The sequence below is a fragment of the Camelus ferus genome, chromosome 11 (genome assembly GCF_009834535.1).
Source record: "Camelus ferus isolate YT-003-E chromosome 11, BCGSAC_Cfer_1.0, whole genome shotgun sequence".
Taxonomy (NCBI): Eukaryota; Metazoa; Chordata; class Mammalia; order Artiodactyla; family Camelidae; genus Camelus; species Camelus ferus.
In genome coordinates this window covers 480,643-498,336 of record NC_045706.1, presented here as the reverse complement: position 1 = coordinate 498,336, position 17,694 = coordinate 480,643, and the positions used below count along the sequence as shown (strand labels likewise).

The 17,694-nt window shown below is 56.2% G+C and overlaps 1 protein-coding gene across 1 annotated transcript in view; it reads left to right on the top strand.

Moving 5' to 3' along the window:
- Positions 1–17,694, top strand: part of KNDC1 (kinase non-catalytic C-lobe domain containing 1) — a 54,888-nt gene that overhangs the window by 1,596 nt on the left and 35,598 nt on the right. Inside the window, 5 exon segments of the mRNA XM_032490592.1 lie at positions 4,284–4,340; positions 4,342–4,483; positions 4,732–4,790; positions 16,664–16,810; positions 17,157–17,274. Of these exon segments, the coding sequence (XP_032346483.1) occupies positions 4,284–4,340; positions 4,342–4,483; positions 4,732–4,790; positions 16,664–16,810; positions 17,157–17,274 (523 nt within the window).

Sequence of the window (17,694 nt, the reverse complement as noted above, 5' to 3'; positions counted from 1 at the left end):
AAACAAACAGGACGGGCTGAGCCGGGATTTGGACACACAGCCTCAGTCCCACGCCTGCCCTCCTGCCATTCCCTGATGCCTTCTCCTGGAAGGAGTGTCCCCAGCGCCACTCTGGGTTGGAGCAGCCGGGGTCCCCATCATCCTGTGACCGAGGCCTCTGGGTAAAGTGCAGTAGCGTCCATAATGGGTTCAGGGGGCCCTTCAAACTTCTCACCCCCTCTCTGGAGAGAGAGGCACTGCCTTGGTATGTTCTCACACACCTGGAGGTCTGTCCTGAGGGCTTCCACCAGCGTCCTGTCCCTGGTCCAGCCTGTGCTCCCTGCACACTTGGTGTGGTTGACGTTGACTGTTTTAAATCTCCACTAGGGACTGTGACTGCCTGCTACAGTGTTGTGTAGTCAGGGTGTATCCGAAAAGACTCTCTGTGTAAGGGGCCGGGGGGGGGCTGTGCTGAAGGAGCCCCCGGAGGGAAGTTTCCAGGGAGGGACAGTCCGAGCCACACAAGACACAGGAATGTGCTAATTACAAAGCTAATTATCTCAACTGACTGTACAGTGAGCTCAAGAAGTAGAACCCTGCAGACACCCCCGCCCCCGCAGGGGCCCCTGGACCCTCCGTCCCCCATTGCAACCCCAGAGAAAAATCCAAATTGCTGGTGAACATAATGAGATGTCCATTGTAACCAGGGAACTCAAAACACAGCCACCGTGAATACCTTTCCACAAGCACCAGGTTGGCGAGAACCAGGGAGCTGGAGCGTGGCCCTGGCTGGCAGGGAGCGGGCAGCGGTAGCCCGCCCTGGCTGCTGGTGGGAGTCTGGGGTGGAGCAGCCTCTTTGGAAAAGTCTGGCACCGGATAGCGAAGTGCCAGCCACTTTATTCTGGGCACCTACCCAGAGACAGGTGGCCCGTGGGCGGCGCCTGAGCATGAGGACTCTCTGGGCTGGAGACCCCCGGGGACATGGGGAGGTCTTGGAGGCTGCAGCCTAGCCGGGTCTCTGGCCACCTGCAGGCAGCTCCACTGCATTGGTACAAGTAGAGTCAGGGGGTGCGGGTCAGGCAGAGCTGCTGCGGGAGACGCAGGCACCAGGCCATCTCAGGTAGCGGTGCCACTGGCCTTTGGGGCTTTCGGGGGCAGACATCTCCCCATCCCCAGACTCCACCCGAGGGAAAGGAGGTTCTTACCTGTCCGAAGTCCAGCAGCACATCCCCAGCATCTCTGAGCCAGAAGCTGGGCTGGGCCTAAGGATTTGAAGGCAGAGGGGGCGCTCACAGCTGGGGGACCCCATGAATGGTGAGGGGTGGATGCCAGCCCCATGGGCTGGACTGGATTTTGAAGAACCTTCTGGCCCTGCCCTTAGAGCTGGGTCTGTACCTGGGAGATGAAGACTCTGAAGGCTGGCCAGCAACAACCAGGTCAGACCAGGGGGCAGTAGCAGGCGGGAAGTCCCCCAGCCTCCAGCGGGCCCCTGGGTCCCCGGAGGTGGGGCTGGAACCAGGCATCTGGAGCAGCCTGGGCCAGCTTCTCGTGGCATGTCACCCCCTCTGAAGCTTCTGCCTCGGGCCCTGAGGCCCCTGCAGGCCTCCAGGCACAGTCCACTTGGGTGTGGATCGGGGCCTGCCTGGCGTGAGACTCGGGGCCGTGGGGCCCTTCCCGGGAAGAGCAGAGACTGGCAGGATGGCCACGCAGCTCTGGTCCATTGGGGCTGGAACTCTGAGGGGCTGGTGGGCCGAGATCCTGAGCGGCCGACATGTGCTTCCCCATCTCTCTGTCCTTGTCTTCGGCCCATTAGCCAAAGGCCTTTCAGCCCTCCCTCCTGCCCTACTTGGGCCGTGGATTCAGGCAGGGGAGGGTCATTCCTCCTGCCTGGGCTAGAGCAGGGTGGACCAGAGGGGTGGGTGGCAGGTCCCAGAGGGTGGTGACCGTGGGCCCAGGGTCTGGGATCCCTCATCATGTGGCAAGACCTCCCCTCGGTGAGTCAGGGGCCAGCAGCATCCCTCAGCTCTGTCCTGGAACCTGCTCCAGCTGAGTCCTGCCTTCCCGTTGCAACAGTGGGGTTTCAGAGGGGCTGAGGCCATCCTGACTGAGTGGAGGATGCTCCTCCATGAATAAATACCCCCTGTAGGTGCCCCCCATGAAGAAGTGTTGGCCTTTGGCTTCCCTCGGGGGTGTCCACCTCACTGGGGCATCTTTCCACTGGGCAGGGGCCGCAGGGCCTGGACCTGAGCAGGAAGTCATGTTGGGGGCCCTGAGGTGCCCCAGGGGCAGACCTGACCTGCGCTCCCTTCTCTTGGCAGCACGTCCAGTCACAGCTGGGTGAGTGGGCGGGCGGGCTGGTCGGTGTGAGCCACAGCCAGCAGGGAGTCGGCGAGCCCCCGCAGTGCGGCGGCTCAGACTCACCCTCCTCGGCAGCCATGGGGCCCTCAGGCTGCTGCTTGATTCGTGCTTCTGTGTGTCTGCATGTGTGCGTGCACGTGCGTGTTGTGCGTGTGCGCACGCGCGCACGTGTGTGGGTCCACAGCACCAAGGCGCGTCTCTAACCAGGCCCCCAGGCATCTCCGGGAGTGTGCGGCTCTCCTGGGTCCTGCGGGGTCCTGGGTGGTGCAGAGAGGTGCCAGGTTCACCTAGATCAGAAGCCCTTTTACTGCAGAACCTTGGGAACACAGCAGGGAGGTCTGGAAGTTTTGACTTCTGGGTTCTCCACCCTCTTGGCCTCCCCAGTCTAATCGTCTGCTCTGCCTTTTGTCTTGGTTTCTCCTTTTAAAAGCCCAGGCCACCTTCCCCACAAGGGCCAGTGAGGGGCTCTCTGCTCTCGGGGTCTCCCAGGCCTGTGGCTTTCTGTTCCCCAGCCTTCTCCCTTCACCCCACCCTGCCCCGTGGAAAGAGCTGGGAGGGCCCCGGAGTGACGTCCCTGAGCCCCTCCTTGAGCCGAGAGAAGGCAGCAGACGGTGGGACACGCCAAGTCACACGGGGAGACCCAGCTCTGGTCCCCTTCCTGCCACCCCGTGCCACACGCTGCCCAGCCAGATGCACACACAGCCGCTCCTCATCCTGTCTCTTCCTTCCTTGCTGTAGACCTGGCATCTCTCTTGCTGTGATGGTGGGGATCCTGTGCAATGCAGGTGGGAGAAGTTCAAGGGCTGGAGGAGGGAGGCCCTCTTTAGGACCTGACAGCTTGGCTACACTTGAGAACCGCCCTGTGTGCTGGTGGGTGGAGCAGCTGAGGCTGGAGGCAGAAGTTAGATGGAGGACAGGAGACGGGGGACCGCTCGTATGCATGACCCCCCAGCGCACCCCCAGTCTGCACCCCCCCCCCAGGCTGGGTGTCCACGCCCTTCCCTGGCCCATCACAGGCCTCATCCAGGTCTCAGCTCCCAGCCAACCCCCACCAGGCAGGCAGTGCATGAACACACACACACACAGATGATCAGGCCGTCAAGCAGACCAGAAGAGGGCTGAGAGGTACAGGGCATCTGCTGTGAGGGTGTAGGGGTGTGTAGCGGTGTGTGTGAGCCCATGGGTCATGTGTGCTCGGTGGTGTGAGTGTGCGGGTGTGGCTTGCAAGCACGTGTGAGCACGTGTGTCCGTGCATTGGTCAGTAAATAAGCGGGTGAGAGTCTGTGCACGTGTGGGGAGGGCGTGCTGGTGTGTGTGTCCATGTGCGCATAGTGCCTGACGGAGTGCGCTGGCATGTTGTGTGTGGTGGTGGGTGTGCACGTGTGTGAGCATGAGTGTCGGTGACACGACACGAGTCGGATCTGGAGGTGGGGCCGCTGTGCATAGGGTCCCGGGGCCGTCCTCTGCTAGAGCTGTTGTCCTTGCTCTCTGGCCGTGGTGTCGTCCTCTGGCACGTCACGTGGTTGTCACAGGCTGTGTTGGCAGCTCCCGCGGGTCCCTCCATTTCTTTCACCTGCTACCACCTAAAAAGGTGCCGCTGAGCCCGTGAGCCTGGGACGCTGGAGCTGGGGCCGTGACGTCGGGGGACAACGGCCCAGGTCCCGGCTCCAGGGCGAACACCTGCTCCAGCAGCAGCTGGCGTCTCACCTGATGCTCTGAGGCTCTGCCGTCCAGGGAGTCGTGAGATGACGTTCTGTTGGGTGTTTTGGGTTTGGGGGGAGGTTTGAGACCTTGCCAGAAACTTCCCTCCTGACGTAAGATGAGACAATGAACTGCTGCCCCACGTCTCCTGCTTCCCTGGAGTTAGTCTCCACATCGGGGCCTGTCCCAGACCGGCCGCCCTTGCAGGCAGCCCTTGGTGGCTCAGCCCAGGCCTGTCTCGGCAGGAGAACGTGTCCCTGGCCGACATCCTCTCCCTGCGGGACAGCGGCCTCAGCGAGCAAGGAGGCCTGGGCCGTGTGCCTGGAGTGCAGTCTGTCCATGAGGAGCGTTGCACACTCGGCCATCTTCCAGACGCTCTGCATCACGCCCGACACGCTGGCCTTCAACACCAGCGGGAATGTGTGCTTCATGGAACAGCTCAGCGGTGAGGCCCGGGCAGGGTGGGCGGGCAGGTGCCTGGGGCTGAACGTGAGCGCTGATGCGGCCCAATGGACGCCGCCCCTCCCTGGCCCCCCACGACAGTATCCAAGCGCGGGTGACCACGGAGGGATCTCCAGACCCTCGCGGGGCTCAGGACCTGCGGATGGGTGTTCATGACCGCAGCCCTGGCACACACGGCCCTGCACAAGGGCCTTCAGGCGGGGTGATCTGGCGCCTTCTCTTCCTCCCCAGATGACCCCGAGGGAGCCTTTGTCCCCCCAGAGTTTGATGTGACTGGGAACACCTTTGAGGTGAGTGGCAGCAGGTGGACCCCCCAGACGTCTCTCCCACTGGTCATCACCTGGTGTCAGCATGGCCATGGGGTCCACCCCAAAAGGGCCAGTGCCACGGGGAACAGAGCTGGGGGCGTCCCGAGGAGGTGGGGAGGTGCCAGGGGCCCCACCATGGCTGCCAGACGTGCTGTATCTGGGTGCACGCTTGTCATATAGTGCGTGGCATGTTTTCTCGGGTATGAACTGACTACATTTAAGATGCTAAAAGTGCCTAAAATTACCAGTGGTGGCTGGCGGGACTCGCGGCTTCTCTGAGGATCCGTGGGTGCAGCTCCCTCACCCTGCGGAGGGAGAGGCTTCTGAATCACTCACTAGTGTGAGCGGGGCCCACACGGGCTCCCACATGTGGGCTGAAGTCGCCGAGGCCTCTCGGGGGGCACCCAGCAGGAAGGACCCCTGGGCACCCCCGCGCACACCCTCAGGCCCCTGTGCGCCGCGGCGGGCATCACAGCCCCGCAGGAAGGGCTGGGGGGCGTGGAGAAGGGGGCCGCCTCGCAGGCCCTGCCCGTCTGTGCCCTGGTAACTTTCTGGAAAGAGCCTCGTGCTCCGCGGTAGCGTCTGGAACTTCCTTCCACACGGTTTCGCTAAGACTCATCTGCGCTGGGTGCTGTGTCATTTGTGGGGAAACGCCGGCCTACGGGCGGCCGGGAGGGGAGAGGGGGTCCTGTTCTGCGCGGCCCCCTCGCGTCAGTCCGTCTGTCCGGGGAGAGTTTCCCAGCGGCAGGATGGCCACAGGGCAGGGCGGGTGATGGTCACCTGTTTTCTGCGTGGTTGCTCTAGAGTGCACTGCCACCGGCACGTGGAGACACCCCCGCCTCCCCCTCCTCCGGGATCGGTTCTGCCGAGATTTCCTAGGTTTGCATTCCCGCCATCAGGAAGGTGGGCTTGCGAGTGACCAGGCGGGGATCCGTCCGTGGGAAAGTCCATTGCTATTCGATTGTTATCCTTTCTCCACGTGCTCCCAGCCCTGTGCCAGGGCTGCAGGTGTCTGTCCGCTCTGCAGCGTGGCTTCTCACTTCCTTTAGGGCAGCAGCTCTCAGACTTCTTGGTCTTGGGACCCTTTACGCTCCTAAAAATAGTTAAGTACTTTTGAGTATGTGGGTTTTATCTATCCAGTACTTACTGTAGTACAGGTTAAAATGGACAAATGGATAAAAAGTTTACCTATTAATTCATTTAAAAATAACAATCATGCTCCCCAGTGTTCATAGCAGCATTGTTTATAGTAGCCAAGGTATGGAAGCAACCCAAGTGTCCATCAACAGATGACTGGATAAAGAAGATGTGTGTGTGTGCGCGCGCGCGCACACACACACACACACACACACCATGGAATACTACTCAGCCATAAAAAAGAATGAATGTTTGCCATTTGCAGCAGCATGGATGGACATGGAGAGCATTATGCCAAATGAAATAAGTCAGAGAAAGACAAATACTGAAATACTGTATAGTATCACTTATATGTGAAATCTAAAAAATACAACCAGTTAGTGAGTATAACAAAAAAGCAGCAGACTCACAGATGCAGAGGACAAACCAGTGGTTACCATGGGTATAGGGGCAATATGGGGGGTGGAGCTGGAGGTGCAAATGACTGGGTCTAAGACAGCCTCAGGGACCCCATCCTTGTAATCACATTTTCCCTGCTTTTCATGGCAAGTCTATGGAAATGCAGTTCGCTGCAACATCTTAATCTTACATCCAGCCATCTTGCTAAACTATTTTATTATTTCTAGTAACTTATAAATTCTGCTAGCTTTTCAGTGTAACTCATCACATCACCAGCAAGAGGTAGCAGTGTCATTCCCGCCTGTCCAAAGCTTTGGTGCCAAGTTCCCCCTCCCAGCCCTGCTGTGTGTCAGGCAGGAGCAGCCGTGGGGCAGGGTCCGAGAGTGCTCCTGGAGTCTAAGGGGAGCCTTTCCCACCTCCCTCAGCATATCTGCAGCTCTGTGAGTTCCCCGCTGTGCCAGGGTGACCACACCCTATCGTGAAGTGCTTCTGCTCCTTGTGAAATCCCATTAAGATTCTAACGTTTCCACATCCGTCTCCTTTCCTACTTGGGGAGACCTGAAGGGCAGTGTCTTAGCTTCTCTTCGCACTGCCGCACTCGATTTTCCAGCGCCTGCTCTGGGTCCTGTGTGTTCTCCACCAGTGGACTGGCAGTTCCCACCCTCCCTGGTGTTGCCACTAGGATGACTCTGGTCTTACGTAAACGCCCGCTTCCATTGCTGGGTGATGGTTTAGTGAGAAAGGGATGATCTGCTCCTTGAAACTCTGGTCAAACTTACTTACAAACCCATCTGCTTCCTTTGAGAAAAGATTTTTAATTGCTGCTCTGTTTTTAATAACAGAAGGATTCATCTGTTTTGCCTTCATTTTTTTCTTTTTTTATTGAAGTATAGTCAGTGACAATGTTGTGTCAATTTTTGATGCACAACATAATTTTTCAGTCATACATACACATACATATGTTCTTTTCATGTTCTTTTTCATTATAGGTGACTACAAGGTGTCAAATACAGTTCCCTGTGCTGTACGTAGGACCTTGTTGTTTATCTGCTTTACGTAAAGTAGTCAGTATCTGCAAATCTGAAACTCCCAATTTATCCCTTCCCGCCCCCTTTCCCCACTGGTAACCATAACTTTGTTTTCTATGTCTGTGAGTCTCTTTCTGTTTTGTAAAAAAATTTGTGTCTTTTTTTCAGATTCCACATATAAGTGATATCATGTGATATTTGGCTTTCTCTGTCAGACTTACTTTACTCAGTATGATGATCTCTAGGTCTGTCTGTGTTGTTGCAAATGGCATTATTTCATTCTTTTTTATGGCTGAGTAGTATTCCATTGTATAAATATACCACAACTTCTTTATCCAGTCATTTGGACATTTAGGTTGCTTCCATGTCCTGGCTGTTGTAAATAGTGCTGCTGTGAACATTGGGGTGCATGTGTCTTTTCGAATTATCGAGTTCCCTCCAGATACATGCCCAGGAGTAGGATTGCTGGATCATATGGTAACTCTGTTTTCAGTTTTTGAAGGGCTCTCCATACTGTTTTCCATATAGGATGCACCATGTTTCTCTGACCATGAGTCAGCTTTTTGGTAAACTATATATTTCTAAAAATGGATCCACTTTTGCCTGTGTGTTTAAAGTCGCAGGTGACGTCCCTTCCAGTCACTGCGTTGCTGCAGATGTGCCCCCGGTCACTCCGTGGATGATTTATTTGTACCTTCTCTTGCCAGCCTTGCCAGGGGGGTGTATATTTTGTTAGTTTTGATGACAGAATTACCCAACAACCGCCTTTAATAGGAAAAAAAAAAGTGTTATTTGGGCCAAATGAGGACTGCAGCCTGGGAGACACAGACTCAGAAAGCACTTGAGGCCAGTTCTCCAGACGTCAAGATGGGGCTTGAAAAGGCGAAAGCCGCAGAGCTACGCGCGTGGTCTGTCAGGACTGAGGACTGGCGCTGGCAGGAAGGAAGGTGCTTGTGAGGCGAGGACTGGTTGGGGGGTCCCAAGGGGTTGCCCAGTTGCAGGGGGACCTTGAGACCGTGAGGCTGCAGGTGGCAGCTGCTGGCGGTGCTGTTTTGAGAACGGCTGGTTTGGCGCAGTTCAGAAAATCAAGTTCTTGGTGATGCGGGAACGTGTCTAAAGCCACATCCACGAGGTCCACCCAGCCCCCACCTGGACGCCTGAAACCCAGTGACTCCGCTCTGACCCTCCGGTGCCTCCTCTCCTTGGTGGCTGGAGCAGCTGTGCGGCGTGTGGCGGGCAGGACACGGCAGGCTGCCTTAGGGCACAGACGCCTCAGAGCAGACCCCATGTTGGCCAGCGAGACCCCCCCCCCATGCCTCAGGACGTGGGCGTCTCCCCGTCACCTGCTCGCATCACGTGGTGCTTCCTGGTCTGTCTCTGTCCCCTTCCGTGGCTCTGCTCCTCTGTTCCAGCCTCTTTCTTCTTGTGCCTGTTCTTGGTGAGTTCTCCCAACTCCAGCTCATCGGCCCCACCCTTTTCTTCTTCTCTAATATCCGTGTGAACACCTGAAGCCCAGAATTTCCCTCGAAACACGAGTTTCGCACGTAGCATTTGCAGCGCCTTTCTCTTCTAAGTGTTTCTTTACTTCTGCTGGGATTTCTTCTGAAAGAACGCGTTGGGGGCTTCCTCTTTGTCCTGAGATGCAGGAGACCTCGCTTCGCTGTGCTTTGCAGAGACTGCGTTTCGTACCAACTGAAGGTTTACGGCAGCCCCGCGTCGAGCGAGTCTGCCGGTGCCGTGTTCCCAGCAGCACTGGCCCACTTTGTGTCTCTGTGTCACATTTTGGTGATTCTCACAATATTTCAAACTTTTTATTACAATGATACCGTGGTGGTGATCTGTGATCGGTGACCTTTAATGTTACTATTGTAATTGCTTGATGGCAGGTTTAATGGATAAATGTTGTGTGCTCTGACAGCTTCCCCACCTGCTGTTCCCCGTCTCTCTCCCCCTCCCCTGGCCTCCCTCTTCCCTGAGACACAATATGGAAATTAGGCCAGTTTATAGCCCTGCAATGGCCTCTGCGTGTTCACGTGAAAGGAAGAGTCGCAGGCGTCTCACTTTAAGTCCAAAGCTCGAAGTGGCCAAGCGCAGTGAGGAAGGCCTGTCGAAAGCAAGATGGGCCGGAAGCTGGGACTCGAGCCGAAGGCAGAGGAAGAGTTCGTGAGGGAGACCGAAGTGCCCCTGCAGTGAGCACATGAGTGGCGGGAAGGCAATGCGGCCCTACTGCTGATGGAGGGGGCTGAGCGTCCGGATGGGCATCAGACCAGCCCGGCATTCCCCGAAGCCAAAGCCCAACCCGGAGCAAGACCCCCGCTGAGTCTGTGAAGGCTGAGAGGTGAGGAAGCCGCAGAAGGAGACTCTGAAGCCGGCAGAGGCGGGTTCATGAGGTTTAAGGAGAGACTGTCCCCAGGACGTCGCAGTGCAGGTGAAGCAGCCGGCAGCGGTGGAGAAGCTGCAGTGAGTCACCCCGGAGACCCGGCTCCCGTGGTTCGCGAAGGTGCTCCTCTAAACAGCAGAGAATCGAGGAGGCGCAGCAGCCTTCTGCTGGAGGAAGACGCCGCCCTGGACTCACAGCTGGAGAGGAGGAGTCGGCGCCCGGCCTCACAGCTTCAAGGACAGGCTGGCTCTCTTGTCATGCACTGGGGCGCATGCGGCCGGTGACTTAAGGCTGAAGCCAGTGCTCATTTACCTTCTGCAGATCCTGGGGGCTTTAAGAATTGTGCCAAACCGACTCTGCCTGTGCTCTGTGCACGGGCCAGCAAGGCCGGGATGGCGGCACATCTGTGTACAGCGTGGTTCACTGAGTATTGTGAGCCCATGTTGAGACCTACTGCTCAGAATAAAGAAGATTCCTTTCAAAATACTACTGCTCAGTGACAGTGTCCCTGGTCACCTCAGAGCCCTGACGGGACGCTCAGCGCCGTTACCGTTGTCCCCGGGGTTTCCTGTAACACTGCGCTCACTCTGCACCTGTGGATCCAGGAGGCATTGTGACTTTCAAGTCTTATGAGTTAAGAAATGTGTTTCATAGGACTGCAGCTGCTGTAGACAGCGGCCCCTCAGAGGGATCGGGCAGGGGCAACTGAAAACCTTCTGGGACAGATTGCACATGCCAGCAGGTACATCCGTGATTCCCGGGAAGAGGTCAAAACGACGTGAGCAGGACTTTCGAAGAAGTAGACTCCAGCCCTCCTGGGTGACTCTGAGAGGTTCAGCCTTCAGTGGGGGAGTCACGGCAGACGTGGTGAAAGCAGCAGAGAACCAGAATCAGACGTGGAGCCTGGGGATGGGGCTGCTTTGCTGCAAACTCACGGTAAAACTTTAATGGATGGGAAGTTGCTTCTCACGGGTGAACAAAGTGGTTTCTTGAGATGGAACCTACTCTTGGTCAAGATGCTGGGAATACTGTTGACATGACAACAAAGGATTCAGAATACGAGATAAACATAGCAGATGAAGCAGCGGCAGAGTGTGAGGGGCTGGACCCCAGCTCGGACGGGCGTCTGCTGTGGGCCCAGTGCCGTCAGACAGCACTGCGCGTGCAGAGAAACCGCTCACGAAAGGTAGAGCCGGCTGATGTGGCTGGTTCAGTGTTGTCTTACTTGAAGAACGTGCTGCCCCAGCCTTCAGCTGCCACCACGCTGGTTTGTCAGCGGCCGTTAGCACCGGGACAAGCCCCTCCAGCAGCAGAAAGATGTCGAGTCACTGAAAGCCCAGATGATGGTGAGCACTTCTTAGACGTGAGGTTACTGCACACCGAACAGACTGCAGGAGAGCGCAAGCATGACTTCTGCACCCACTCGAACCAAAACCTCTGTGTGACTCGCTTTATGACAAGCCTCACTTTGCTGCGGTGTCTGGAACTGGACTCACGGTGTCTCGGGGTGTCCCGAGCACGCAGCTGGGGGAGCTCTCAAAGCTGAACACCCCTGGAACCTGCACCCAGAGCGACGCAGGGCATGGCTCTGAGTCACGTGGCGAGTGGTCGGTGACTCTCCCCGGCTTCCCTGTTGTTTCCCCCACGTGCAAGCAGGTCGTCCTCTCCTGGGTCAGCCGAGTTGGAAATACCAGTCAGAGATGAAATGGAAACTGCCCCATTTATACGGCAACCGCAGCTGCAGAAAGCATGGCAGACACAGCAGGGAGGGCTGTACTGCAAACTGAACCACGGTGCTGAAGACGCGGAAACAGGACACCAGAAAACGCGGCGACCGGCCCTGGCCCTACACCAAATTTTCTTCCCGGCGTTGCTGAGACATAATTGACATCTTCTGTGTGAGTTTAAGGCCTGCGACCTGATGGCTCTATACACGTGAGTATTTCAGAACTGTCTCCGCGGGGGTGCTGGCTGGCACCCCAGCACCATCCCCGTCACTGATCAGCGCCGCTTGGGTCGTGGGGACCTTCACGTCTGCTCTCTCAGCAGCTCGGAAGTGTCTGTGCGGTGCTGTTAACTGCAGTCACCGTGCTGTTCATCAGATGCCAAGAACTCACTCATCTTGTGATTGGGAGTCTATGTCCTTTGTCCCCGATCCCCGACCCCCCAACCCCCCCCCCCCCCCGGCAACCTCCACCCTGCTCTCTGTCTCTAGGAGTTCAGCTTTTTCAGACTCCACCCCTAAGTGGGATCACACAGTATGTCTTTCTTTGTCTGACTTACCTCACTTAGCACAACGCCCTCAAGGGCCATCCTTCTTCCCGTGGCTGAGTACCGTTCCCATGTGTGTGTGTGTGTGTGTGTGTGTGTGTGTGTGTGTGTGTGTGTTATGTCCTTCATGCATTCATCCCAAGACAGGCACTTCTTGGCCTCCGTGCGTCGTGCAGGGAGCCAGGGGCCCAGGCGTCTCTTCCGGATCCTGATTTCCTTTCCTTCGGACACAGACACATGGAAGGGGGGTTGCTGGCTTGTACAGCAGTTCTGTTTCTACCTTTCTGAGGAACCTCCGTACTGTTTTCCACAGCGGCTGCACCGGTCTACGTTCCCACCTACAGTGCACAAGGGTCCCTTCCCCACGTCCTCACCAGCACTTGTCATGTGCTGTTTTCCTGGTGACAGCGTTCTGACAGGTGCAAGGTGCCAGCTCACTGTGGTTTTGATTTGCATTCCCTGATGACGAGTGATGTTGAGCATCTTTTCTTGTGCCTGTTGTTTATCTGTATGTCTTCTTGGAAAAGAAGTCTTGGGAAATGTTCTTGGGGAATATTTCTTGGGAAAATGCTGATTCAATTCCTCTGCCCGTTTTTTAATCAGGTTTTTTTTTTTTTTTTTTTTTTTTTTGCTATTGTATGAGTTCTTTATATGTTTTGGGTGTTAACTCCCTATGAGACGGATGGTTTGCCAATGTTTTTCTACAGTTCCATAGGCCGCCCTTCCATTTTGTTAGTTGTCTCCTTTTTTGCTATGCAGAGGCCCTTCAGTTTGCTGTAGCCCCATTTTTTTTTTGAGTGCCCGTGCTTGTGTCACATCTAAAAGCTCGTTGCCAAGGCCAGTGTCAAGGAGCTTTTCCCCTGACGAGTCTTATGGTCTTCAGGTCTTATGTTTAAGTCTTTAATCCATTATGAGTTAATTTTTGTGAGCGGTGTAAACAGAGGTCCAGTTTCATCCCTTGTGCGTGGCTGTCCATGTTCCCAACACCGTGTACTGAGGACTGTCCTCTCCCTTCCAGCACTCCTGGCCCCCTGGGCACAGACTGGTCGACTGGATGTGCTCGGGTTTATTTCTGGGCCCTCGGCTCTGCTCCGCTGGCCTGCGTGACTGTCGCTATGCCCAGACCACCCTGGTTTGATCGCCATAGCTGTGTAACAGGCACACCAGGAAGCGCGATGCTTCCAGCTTTGTTCTGTCCCAGGACTGCTGTGGCTGCGTGCAGTCTTCTGTGGTCCCACACGCACGTTAGGGCTGTTGTTCCTGTGTCTGTGAAAACGCCGTGGGGTGCTGATAGGGGCTGCGTTCACTCTGCAGACTGAATGGGTCGTCAGTCTAACAACACTAACTCCTCCAGCCCCGGAGCACGGGTGTCAGTCCATTTATTTGTGTCTTCTTCAGCTTCTCTCAACAAGGTCTTCTGCTTCTCAGGTTACAGATCTTTCACCTCCTCGGTTAAATTTATTCCTAAATATTTTTATTATTTTGGTGCTGTTGTGAGTGGGATTGTTTCGTTTCTTTTTTAGATATTTCATTGTTAATGGATAGAAATGCAACTAATTTCGTTTTTATTTTATTTTTTTAAATCTTGGGGGGAGGAGGTAATTAGGGTGATTGATTGATTGATTTTAGCGGGGGGCAATGGAGATGGAACCCAGGACCTCCCACATGCTAATTAGCCTGTGCTCTATCCCTGAGCTACGCCCACCCCCATGAAACGTAACCGATTTCTGTATGCTGAGTTTGTATCCTGAAATTTCACTGAATCTGTTGACTAGTTCTCAAAGGTTTGGGGTGGAATCCAGGATTTTCTATATACAAGATCACACCACGTGCAAATAGAGGCGATTTTATTTGTTCACATCGAGCCTGGATGCCTTTCAACTTCCTTTTCTTGCCTCGCTGCTCTGCCTGGGACCCGCAGTGCCGTACTGAGTAGAGGTGCTGAGAGGGGGCATCCGGGCCTGGTTCTGACTTCGGAGGAAATGCTTCCGCCCGGTCACTGCGGGGGAAGAGGCCGGCTCTGGGCTCGTCCCGTGTGGCCTTTGCCGTGTGCAGCTGCGTTCCTTCTGTTCTCTGCTTGCTGAGGTCTTATCATGAAAGGATGCTGAACTTGGCCAGGGTTTTTCTGCTTCTCTTGAGATAATCAGGATTTTTACCTTTTATTTAATAAACATGGTGAATCACAGTTATTGATTTGCACATGTTGCACCACCTTTGCATCCCAGGGACCAACCCCGCTTGACCCTGGTGTAGGGTCCTGCCAGTGTACTTGTGAATTCAGTTTGCTCACACTCTGTCGGGGACTTTCACATGCGTGTTCATCAGAGACCCTGGCCTGTTTCTTTCTTGTGCTTCTTGTGCTGGCTCTGACGTCAGCGTAGTGCTGGCCTCGTGAGTTTGGGAGTGTTCCCTATACAGTTTTTTGGAAGAATTTGAGAAGGATTGGCATTAATTTTCTTTAAGCGTTTGGTAGAGTTCACCCATGAAGTCATCTAATCCTGGGTTTTTCTTTGTTGGGAGGTTTTTGATTACGGATTTAATCTCTTCACGCGTAATAGTCTGTTCAGATTATTTCTTCATGGTTCAGTCTTGGTAGCTTGTATGTTTCTAGGAATGTGTCCGTTCTTCCCCGGGTTACCCAGCTTCCTGGTGTGTAAACAGTCGTCTCTTACGATCCTTTGTGTTTCTATGCTACCAGCTGTAATGTCTCCATTCTCTTTTCCGATTTTATTTATGAGCCCTCTCTTTTCTCCCTTGTTAGTCCAGCTAAAGGGTCTGCAAGCCACACAGAGGTCTCTGCCTCTTACCTGACCCCGTCCCACAGCTCCCGCAGAGGGACTCCTGCTGTGGCCGAGGTGGGGTGCACACGAGGGACACGCGTCTTGCTGTTGTCCTGAGTATTTTACTGTGTATGATGTTGGTCTTTCTGAAATTCTGCAGCGTCAGTGCTGTTAAAATAAAATCCCACCCATTTTTTAAATTGGAAGAGGGGAACGAATATTTTTTTTAAAAACCTGACAAATGTGAAAAGAATCAAGCCTTTTGGGGAGAAAATGAAAGGCATGTCCTCCAGGTATGGTAATGCACTCTGAAGGTACCACAGCTGAAATAGCACAGTCTGGACAGAGAGAGAGATACACAGACCTGCGTAAGGAGGAGGAGAGGCCAGCAGTGCCGGGGCCCCCAGGGGAGTTGACGGCCGCATGGGTGGGGTTCAGGGTGGACGGAGGGTGGTGCCGGGGCCAGGGGCTCTCCACTAGAAGGGACAAACCCAGATCCCACGGCGCACCAGCTCAAAGATTCCAAATGGATTAGAGCTAGATACTTACAAATTATAAAACATATTGGAAGAAACAGAAGTAAGCTGTCTTTATCGTCTTGGGCTGGGGAAGGTCCTCCTAAAAAGTCAATACAGGAAAAAAATTATCCAATTTCACGTGCTGAACTTTAGACACTAGGATTTTTGAATGTCAAAAGACACACGAACAAAGTCAAAGGTAAATGAGAGAACGTCTGTGTGACACACGACCAGGGTCGGCCCCCTCAAGAGCCGAGAGTGCGTGCGCCCACAAAGGCAGTGGCTCAGGAGGAACTAGCAACGTGTCTGGATGTGCACGGAGAGGAGAAACTGAAACAGCGCAGAGAGGAGCAGATGCTGGTCACATTCATACCCACAGGAACACAAATCAACACGAGACCTGGCGATGGGGGAGCTGCAGAAACCTGGGGTGGGGGGTCGTACACATGCTGGGATCCGCCCGTTCCTACTAAGGAAGTGGGCCACCCCGCTTGCTGGGACTTGTTGGGACTGAGCCTCGTGGACACAACGTGGATGCACACAGACCTCCACGTGAGGACGTCCCAGGAAGCACTGGTCACAACAGCAACACGTGGGCACTACCCTGAGAGGCGAGGGGACAGACCGCCACCCCGGAGACAGACCCTGGCAGAGACAGGTCCGGAGAGGGGCGCCTCGGCCCGTTGCCTGTGAAAACCAAACAGCCCTGGAACCCCAGCAGCAGCGGGAGGCAAGACGGTCCAGACGGGTCACGAGGCCACCCAGGGAGAGTTGGGCCAGCAGGGACCACACCACTGAGCCATGCTGGGTCCCGCCCTCCATGCTGTCTGTTGACCCTGCACCAGGGTGGGCCCAGGGCTGGAGGGGGAGACTCACCGGTTGGGGGATGGGGGGAGCGGCCATCGGGGACCTGGCCTCTTCTCTGAGCTATGTGACCTGCCTCCCCGGAGCCGCACAGCCCAGGGCTCTCCCCTGTCCCAGCAGAGCAGCCACGCTCTCACCTGCACAAATAGAAAAATCCTGAATTTCAAAACGTTTTTTGAAGCATACACCTGAGGAAGAGAGTCAGGGCAGGTGTGGGGAGAGGGCCTGACCCCAGGAGGCTGGGTTGGTACAGTGGGGCCAGCACCGGCCCCAGGCGTGAAGTGGGGTGAGGCCCCCGAGAATCAGCGCGCCACTGCGCGGGGCGGGGTGGGGGGCGCTGCCTCAGCCCGCTTCCCCCTGCAGAGAGCAGGTGTGGTCCCCGGAAGCTCGGTCCCTGGCCCCCAGGAGCAGCGGTGTGCGGGCACAGGCGCCGCCGTGGGGGCCACGGCCCCCGCCCACCAGCTCTTTGGCGCCGCAGGCTCACATCTACTCTCTGGGCGCCACGCTGAAGGCAGCCCTCGAGTACGTGACGGAGCCCGAGCCCGAGCCCCAGCTAAGCCAAGACCTGGAGGCGCTGCTGGGCCGGATGCAGGCGGAGGACCCCGGAGACCGGCCGGACCTCCAGGTAAGCTGGCAGGCCGCCCGGCGGCACCCGCGGCGGAGACCCGAGGCCCCCCCCCCGGCCCCTGACGCCCGCGGGCACGCGCACGCACACGGGCCCTGCCCCCCGCCCCGCCCGTGGGCTCCTCACTCAGGCCCTGGTGGCCCTGCATTTTGTTTAAATGTGGGCTTGACTTTACTATTTACTTCTGCTGTGAAGAGGTTGGAATATTTATCACTGTCACGGGTGGAACAGAGCCCGCCGGCAGCCTGTAAGCCCAGGACGCCAGCTTCGGTACACCTGACGGGGCGGGTGGGGGCGCCGGCTCCCGGGAGGGCGGCGGAGCTAAGCCGCTGGCGCCCGTGTGCAGAGCATCATCGCGCTGTGCGAGGAGAAGATGCAGTTCACGTCCTCCTGCCGCCTGTGCCGCAGCCTCTCGGCCGCCGGGAGGAGGGTGCTCTCCATCGAGTCCTTCGGGGCGTTTCAAGGTAAGCGCATGCGTGGGCGTGCTCGCACGCGGTCGCACACACGCACTCGCATGCGTGTGCAAGTGTGAGTGTGCACAAACATGAGCACGATCACATCCCCTCGTGTTCACGCCGGTGCGCGCACAGACCAGGTAACACACACACGCACGTGCACACGTACTTAACAGATCCCGTGCGCCTCCACACACGAACATCCACATATGGGCAAACCCGTACGCCTGCTCAGACTGCGCACTCGTACACGAGCAGCACGCGCTCGCCCTGTCCAACACACACACAGCACAGCAGAGGCGAGGGGAGGTCGTCTCGGGAAGGGGCTGCTCTCAGACTGGCCACGCCTGTCTTAGTCTGTGGACGTCTGGGTATGTGGACCCGCAACATTTCACCGTCGTCCCACCCCCAACACCCCATTTACGTCCC